The sequence below is a fragment of the Anoplopoma fimbria genome, chromosome 16 (genome assembly GCF_027596085.1).
Source record: "Anoplopoma fimbria isolate UVic2021 breed Golden Eagle Sablefish chromosome 16, Afim_UVic_2022, whole genome shotgun sequence".
NCBI classification, from domain to species: domain Eukaryota; kingdom Metazoa; phylum Chordata; class Actinopteri; order Perciformes; family Anoplopomatidae; genus Anoplopoma; species Anoplopoma fimbria.
The window spans coordinates 21,518,786-21,527,462 of record NC_072464.1 but is presented as its reverse complement, the minus strand read 5'-3'; the positions used below and the strand labels follow the sequence as shown (position 1 = coordinate 21,527,462).

The 8,677-nt window shown below is 41.3% G+C and overlaps 1 protein-coding gene across 2 annotated transcripts in view; it reads left to right on the top strand.

The window, feature by feature from the left end:
• Positions 1-8,075, top strand: part of LOC129104345 (MOB-like protein phocein) — a 16,648-nt gene extending 8,573 nt beyond the window's left edge. Inside the window, exons 1-8 of one of the 2 annotated variants that reach the window (XM_054614982.1) lie at positions 2,075-2,157; positions 2,618-2,680; positions 4,996-5,096; positions 5,527-5,569; positions 5,675-5,761; positions 5,877-5,956; positions 6,279-6,390; positions 6,677-8,075. In XM_054614982.1, coding sequence (XP_054470957.1) covers positions 2,098-2,157; positions 2,618-2,680; positions 4,996-5,096; positions 5,527-5,569; positions 5,675-5,761; positions 5,877-5,956; positions 6,279-6,390; positions 6,677-6,811 — 681 coding nt within the window. In that variant the 5' untranslated portion in view covers positions 2,075-2,097 and the 3' untranslated portion in view covers positions 6,812-8,075. Of the gene's footprint in view, positions 1-2,074; positions 2,158-2,617; positions 2,681-4,995; positions 5,097-5,526; positions 5,570-5,674; positions 5,762-5,876; positions 5,957-6,278; positions 6,391-6,676 lie in introns of those variants that run through there. The other variant, XM_054614984.1, reaches the window with a different exon arrangement.
• Positions 8,076-8,677: the final 602 nt, after the last annotated feature.

Genomic DNA, 8,677 nt, shown 5'->3' with positions numbered 1-8,677 from the left:
CAGGGGCCCCAGACTTCCCTTTCCCGGGCCACATTGACCAACTCTGACGGGGGGATCCCGAGGCGTTCCCAGGCCAGTGTTGAGATATAATCTCTCCACCTAGTCCTGGGTCTTCCCCGAGGTCTCCTCCCCACTGGACGTGCCTGAAACACCTCCCAAGGAAGGCGCCCAGTGGGCATCCTTGCCAGATGCCCGAACCACCTCAGCTGACTCCTTTCTAAGTAAAGGAGCAGCGGCTCTAATCCGAGTTCCTCACGGATGGCTGAGCTTCTCACCCTATCCCTAAGGGAGACGCCAGCCACCCTTCTGAGAAAACTCATCTCGGCCGCTTGTACCCGCGATCTCGTCCTTTCGGTCATCACCCAGCCCTCATGACCATAGGTGAGGATAGGAACGAAGATCGACCGGTAGATCGAGAGCTTTGCCTTGCGGCTCAGCTCTCTTTTCGTTACAACGGTGCGGTAAAGCGAACGCAATACCGCCCCCGCTGCTCCGATTCTCCGGCCAATCTCACGCTCCATAGTACCCTCACTCGCGAACAAGACCCCGAGGTACTTGAACTCCTTCACTTGGGCTAAGGACTCATTTCCTACCCGGAGTAAGCAATCCATCGGTTTCCTGCTAAGAGTCATGGCCTCAGATTTAGCGGTGCTGATCCTCATCCCAGCCGCTTCACACTCGGCCGCCAGCCGATCCAGTGAGTGCTGAAGGTCACAGGCCGATGATCCAATGAGGACCACATCATCTGCAAAAAGCAGTGACGAGATCCTCAGACCACCGAACTGCAACCCCTCCCCACCACGACTACGCCTCGATATCCTGTCCATGTATATCACAAACAGGATTGGTGACAAGGCGCAGCCCTGGCGGAGACCAGCACCCACTGAGAACGAAACTGACTGGCTGCCGAGGACGCGAACACAGCTCTCGCTTTGGGAGTACAGGGATTGGATGGCCCTGAGGATAGACCCCCTTACCCCATACTCCCGCAGCACCTCCCACAGTTTCTCCCGGGGGACCCGGTCATACGCCTTCTCCAGATCCACAAAACACATGTAGACCGGATGGGCATACTCCCAGGCCCCCTCCAGGATCCTTGCGAGAGTGAAGAGCTGGTCCGTAGTTCCACGTCCGGGGCGAAAACCGCATTGTTCCTCTTCAATCTGAGGTTCGACGATCGGCCGAACCCTCCTTTCCAGCACCTTGGAGTAGACTTTACCAGGGAGGCTGAGAAGTGTGTAAATTTAAATATAAATATAAACATAAACATAAACATAAATATAAATATAAACATAAATATAAATACAGGATATAAATATAAACATAAATATAAATATAAATATAAACATAAATATAAATGATCTGGTCTCACGCTTATTATTATTATCATTATTATTATCATTATTATTATTATTTCCTTCCGCGACCCAGCCCCGGATAAGCGGAAGGAAATGGATGGATGGATGGATTATTATTTGTATTATTATTATTATTTTAATATCTAATATTCTAAATATAAATATAAATATAAATATAAATATAAATATAAATATAAATATAAACATAAATTTAAATATAAATATAAACATAAATATAAACATAAATATAAATGATCTGGTCTCACGCTTATTATTATTATCATTATTATTATTATTATCATTATTATTATTATTATTATCATTATTGTTATTTGTATTATTATTATTATTATTTTAATATCTAATATTCTAAATATAAATATAAATATAAATATAAATATAAATGATCTGGTCTCACGCTTATTATTATTATCATTATTATTATTATTATCATTATTATTATTATTATTATTATCATCATTATTGTTATTTGTATTATTATTATTATTATTATTATTATTTTAATATCTAATATTCTAAATATAAATATAAATATAAATAAAAACATAAATATAAATATAAATATAAACATAAACATAAATATAAACATAAATATAAATATAAATAAATATAAATATAAATATAAATATAAATATAAATATAAATATAAATATAAATATAAATGGTCCGGTCTCTCTACAACGCGGCGCTGTGACGAACATCCGGGTATTCTGTCGAGATGGTCATGGCGGAGGGCACTGCAGTTCTCCGGAGGAACCGACCTGGAACCAAGGCAAAGGTGCGTTTAACCCCGCAGCGACCCGCAGACCCCCCCCCGCACCGCCTCCACGCGACGCCGCCTCGTTCTACACCGTGTTTGTGTATTTATTTAAAGTGTTTCACACACAGGGAGAGAGAGGAGGGAGCGGCTAGCTGTTAGCATCCGGGCGCCGTCTATTTCCCGGAAGTAGCCGCAGGGGAACGGGGTTAGCGGTAGCGTTAGCATCGGGCGCCGTCTATTTCCTGGATTAGCGTTAGCTTAAACGGGGTTTTAGTGTTGCTAAAATAACAAAACACGGTGATTTTAATGTGATTTTTAAGCTCGCACAACATCCCCAACAGTGACTGATCACCTAGCTTTACATGCTAGGCTAGCTGTTAGCTTGTGCAGGAAGCAGTCGCACCCCCAGGGCGATGTTACCTAACCAGCTAATGCTAATGCTAATGCTAATGACATGATGTTTGCTTCTTGTTTGTAGGATTTCTACAACTGGCAGGATGAGTCATTTGAGGAGATGGACAGCACCCTGGCTGTACAACAGGTGTGTGTGTGTGTGTGTGTGTGTGTGTGTGTGTGTGTGTGTGTGTGTGTGTGTGTGTGTGTGTGTGTGTGTTTGTGTGTGTTTCCCCCCCCCACCTGGTCCATTCACATACCTGGTGGTACATTACATTACAGTCATTTAGCAGACGCTTTTATCCAAAGCGACTTACAATAAGTGTATTCAACATAGGTATTCAAGAGAACTACTAGTCACCAGAAGTCATAAGTGCATCTCCTTTCTTAAACAAGCATCTAAGAGCAAAAGTACAGAAACAAACTAATACGAATACAATAAGTGCAACAAACTAATATGAATAAAATACACACAAAATGACATACACAGTCAAACACAAAAAAACATTTACCCAAGGCATTATTATTGTAAAAAATCCTATTCTTCTAAATGTTGTATTTTATTTCAGTACGGCAAAGCAACCTAACAATAAGTGCAACAAACTAATGTGAATACAAAGTGCTAAGTGGAAGTACTAAGTAGTACTTCTTGAAGAGGTGAGTTTTCAGCCTGCGCCTAAAGATGGGCAGTGACTCTGCTGTCCTGACGTCAGTGGGGAGTTCATTCCACCACTGAGGGGTCAGGACAGAAAAGAGCTGTGACCGGGTCGATCGGCCGCAGGGACCTCTGAGCGACGGGGCAGCAGAGCGAAGTGGTCGGACGGGGGTGTAGGGCTTGACCATGGCCTGGAGATAGGAAGGAGCTGTTCCTTTCACTGCTCTGTAGGCTAGCACCAGAGTCTTAAACTGGATGCGAGCTCTTACAGGGAGCCAGTGTAGAGAACGGAGAAGGGAAGTTGTCTAGTCCAGGCGGGAGATGACCAGAGCCTGGATGAGCACCTGTGCCGTCTCGTCAGTGAGGAAGGGGTGAATCCTCCGGATGTTGTAGAGGAGGAATCTGCAGGAGCGTGTGACCGATGCAATGTTTGCTGAGAGCGACAGTTGGTCGTCCAGGGTCACACCCAGATTCCTCGCAGTCCGAGTTGGCGTCACCACGGTATCATAAATGGTGATGGACGGGTCTCGGTGCGGGCAGCCCTTCCCCGGTTGTCTTTGATTAATCAATGATGAGTATGGCCAAACAAGTTGGTTGGCTGATTTGTATCTTAAGTATAAACAGGCATTAGTAATGTGAGTATGTTGGGCAAGCTGCTATGACATTTTTTCAGGTGTGTCTTAACACCCATATGTACACAGAGACAATATGAGGAATGTTAGCTGTAGTAATCATCATTCCTGTCTAAACTTGCCATGAATAGATCCCTTTCTAAATCTATTCTAATAAGCGATAGGGGACACATCCACCGTCCTCATTCAGTGGAAGAAATGCACTCCTAAGGTCAGCTGAGGGTTAAATATACCTTAAAATGTTTACGCTACTAAAATAGTTGTATTTATGAATGGTTTCTTTTCTATTTAGCAAATTGGGACTACAAACTATACTTCGTTGCGCAACCCTGTCTTGCAATGAGAAATAAAACCTTTGTGACCTTGTAACCTTGTAAATGAGGCTTCAGCAGGTGAAGTAAAGTCATTTTCAAAGCTCAGTAAGGAAACATCTATGTGGATCTCATGTTTGCAAGCTAATTAGAAGAAGGTTGGGTGGTAGTAGCTTCAGCTGAATGTTTATATTTCGAGGACTGTTGGCTGTTGCCCCCCATCTTTCACAATAGAGTCGTGATGGGAACTCTTCACAAACAATGGTCGCTGTAATCATTCAAAGTGTTTCAATGTTCATATGGATTTGTGAGAAATATGAAACTACCCTTAATGGTGATGGTATCATTCTAAAGACCAAGGGTCTCATTTATAACCGTTGCGTTTGCACAAGATAGGGCCTGAAAGAGGCGTATGCCACTTCCTACGCAAAAGTTGTGATCTATAAAAACGGCGTCGATAGTTTTCAGTAATATTATAATACTGTGCATATATCACCAAGTACGATCTTAGCTTTCATATAGTTTCTGTGAGCAAAATCGCTGCAGTGAACATGACTTTATTAATTTATGGTATTTTTTGACGTATGTGCATTTCCTCCTTTGTACGTACGCAAACATTTAGTGTGGATCTTAAAAACTGTTTCATAAATGAGACCTGTACAAATCCCATTTAGTCACGTAGGGTTATGTTTAAAATTTTAAACTTGAGCTTTATTTTAGTTTCACCACAAACACCCTGACACCCAACAGTTACCGTACATTGTGGATTACCAGTCTATTATGTTTATATACAGGTTATAAATATCATGTTACTGTCAGGGATCGAGGGTCTCCATTTAAATGTGTTTTGATGTCTCTGTTTCAGTACATTCAGCAGAACATTAGATCAGATTGCTCCAATATCGACAAAATCCTGGAGCCTCCGGAGGGTCAGGATGAAGGCGTGTGGAAGTATGAACACCTCAGGTATGTTGAAAAGTCTAACCCCAAATGCTTTGGATACATTTTTTTATAATTCAAGATTAATCATGACCTCCTTGATTTTGTCAAGTGTTGCTATGCTCTGTTGACGGTACCCCAAATATGACTATTAATGGGTTTGTGTGTTATTGTTTGGTTAAGAGATGTATTAGAACACTTCAAATACTGATGTCCAGGGTTGTGGAACATATTGTCCCCATAAGAGGAAATGTTAGGGTTAATGGAAGGAATGAAAAGATGATAAGCAGGAGAGTGGAGGGCAATAAAGATGTTCTTATCCCCCTAAATAACCTGTAACCCTTTCTAATAATTCTGTTAAAATCTTATTTAAAAGTGGTTCAAAATGTTTCACCAATACCTGGTTGATGAAGCTGTAATATATATGAATTGTGCTTTTGTTCTGTGCTTTTTGTAGGCAGTTCTGCCTGGAGCTCAATGGACTAGCTGTAAAACTTCAGGTAAGCGATCTAACTCCAATGTCTGACATTAACGAAAAGATATGAAAGGTCAGGTTGCGCCTTCATTTTAAGGAGTGGTTTAAAGGTTTGTTCATTTCATTTCAGAGTGAGTGCCATCCAGACACCTGCACTCAGATGACAGCCACAGAGCAGTGGATCTTTTTATGTGCTGCCCACAAGACACCCAAAGAGGTGAGTCAAGGCTGCGGTTTACCATACCCTCCCTTTTGTTGTCAATAACAGTTTAAAGCATTATTTTTTCTCTGTTCTTCACCTCTGTATGTGTTCTGTGCCGCCACATCCACAGTGCCCTGCCATTGATTACACCAGGCACACGCTGGACGGAGCTGCCTGTCTTCTCAATAGCAACAAATACTTCCCCAGCAGGTCAGTCATCTTCCTTAAACCTGCAATAAGTCATTTTTTATCTAATTTATTTCATAACTTGGGGGTAGCTGACACAACATAAGCAGGACAGATGGAGGGAATGCTGTGAGAAGTGGGTGTGCTTGTCAAAAAATGCCAGACGCAGCACTCTCTGATTCTGGGTTTTTGACGCTATTCAGACCATCAAACAAGCACTTTGTTTGATGCATACTAACTTTTATTGCCTTCATGTCTGGAGCTGGTCTTTTCTGTGAAGAGGGATTGCGCCGTCACCTCACATTTAGTAGATTTAAGTTCACACAGCCACCGTTTGTCTTCCTAGGGTGAGCATCAAGGAGTCATCAGTGGCCAAGCTGGGCTCCGTCTGTCGTCGCATCTATAGGATATTCTCTCATGCCTACTTCCATCACCGCCAGATATTTGACAAGTATGAGGTAGGTTTCTCTGGAAATGTATTATGAACCAACTGCAACGTTAAATGCTTTTATTTTGGTGTCTTTCTGGATTGTTTTAAGGTACAATTAAGCTCCTAAATTCATACTTTATATCAAGGGTTTGATTATTTTTCCTCTCAACAAGGACTATTATTTTAATGCTAGTAAATAATAGCCCCACAAAACTAGATATTTATGTATGTTCTACGCATCTCCTGTTTTTTAACCTTCCTTAGAATCAGGACGAAAGTATTTAATGTGTTGCGACTTGTCTCTCTGTGTACAGAATGAAACGTTCCTGTGTCACCGGTTCACACGCTTCGTAATGAAATACAACCTGATGTCCAAGGACAACCTGATCGTGCCCATTCTGGAGGAGGAAGTGCAGAACACCTCATCAGCCGGGGAGAGCGAGGCCTAAAGATACGAGCTGCTGCTGCTGCTGCTGCCGCTGCTGCCACAAAGGGAGACACATGTAAAACACACACACACACACTTTGACACATGACAGAGGAGACACATTCACACACACCTTTCATATACAGCACACACACAAATCTATATATATATATATAAATATATATATATATATATATATATACACACTACAGTGTATTGAGGCTCGTGTCTAGTAACACTGTCCATGTCCCTCCACCCTTTGTCACCTGTGTCTATCTCAAAGGAAGTTAAGGGGTAAAGAATAGCGGGAGCAGAGTTCAGCCATGCCTGCAGGACAAGATGTTTGTTTTTTTTTCTATCCTATTTACACTCTGTTTTATTCAGATGCACACTGTGTCTCTGGATGCAGCCCCTGCTCTCACACTACTCCTGTAAGGGAGACCCCTTTCTTTCCCCCTTATTTTTTAAAAATCTTTTTAGCAGCTGGATTTGCAAAAATGTAATCATGGTGACCTGTATTGTTGACAAAGGCACACATTGACAGCGTCCTCCCCCCCCTCTCCCTCTTCTCCCCTCTGTACATATACCCCCCTCACCCCCACCCCCACCTCTCTTAATTCACCATCATGTTTTCTGATGGTGCTTCACTTCTTTTGTGTCTGCTTCTGTTCTCTCTATTTGCTCTTGTTGCCTACCAGCCTCTTTTTTTTTTTTTTTTTTTTTTCTCTCGGGGGGGTTGTTCCATGAAATGGATCACTAAAAATTAGCCTGCTGACTTTAATAACGCTGTTTAAACACAAATGTAGGTGTGTGTGTGGCTTGTGTGGTAGTGAACAAAGACAAACGTAAGCTCTAGCTTTGTAAGTGTACTAGCAGTCAGATACTCTTCTGCCTCTGAAATGGTGTTTCAGAGTATTTTAGGAAGGCTTGTCGGCTAACTCTGATCCTGCGTTGTGGCATGCCCCCGTTTTTAATACTGTGTACAATGGACCTGACATTCCCACCTCCTCCTTGACTTTATAGAAACCATGACTTTATGGGACTGTGCTGCTGTAAGCCAGTTTTTAAAAACACATTTTGACGAGTAAATACAAGGGAAGGATGAAATGTCGGCTACATTTACGTTATTGGAGCACAACCTTTCTTTTACCCTCTCCCCTCATTAAGTTATTTTGTGGGAGGAGTCTTGTCAATCCAAACCCACTTCTTTTTTTTAAATGGACTAAAAAATTTTGTTACTGTTGACATTTTCATGATGTCTGTTAATAAAAAAGACCTATTATACAGGCTGTTGTGTGGACATTTTATTGTTCAGCGTTTTTTGCAAGGATTAATAAGGACAGAATGAGATCTGAATACGTTGTGTTAATGCGACATGACTCTCAAACAATGGGAAATAAGTGTTTAATAAAATAAAAAAGGAAGCAAAATGTACAACTCCAAAAGAGAAGGGAAAGGCTGGAATATTAATACTGACATTTAGTAAACCCCGATGGTAAGTTTGTGAAGGAAAAATACATTTAAAACATGTATGAATCAAAATGTGGATGTTTAACATATCATGGGAAAACCTACAATTATACATTTGGTGCGTTTGATCATCTTTCCATCCCCCAAAAAGCAAAATAACATGCGTCACAATTAGTTGAAATCCAAATTTGTACAATGAATACGAACATCTCAGATATTTACAAAGCATTTTGTCCTCCTTTATAAAAACATTATCCCTTTCATTGTAATAAAAGAACTCCACCGATTTAACATTTACACTCATAACATCTGATAGTGGACAGTTTTACACAAAAAGTATAAAAATCAATCCAGCAGAACCAGGGATGTTGTCTTTCTAAACCTGGCACCTACATTACCCACAATGCAACTTGACCAG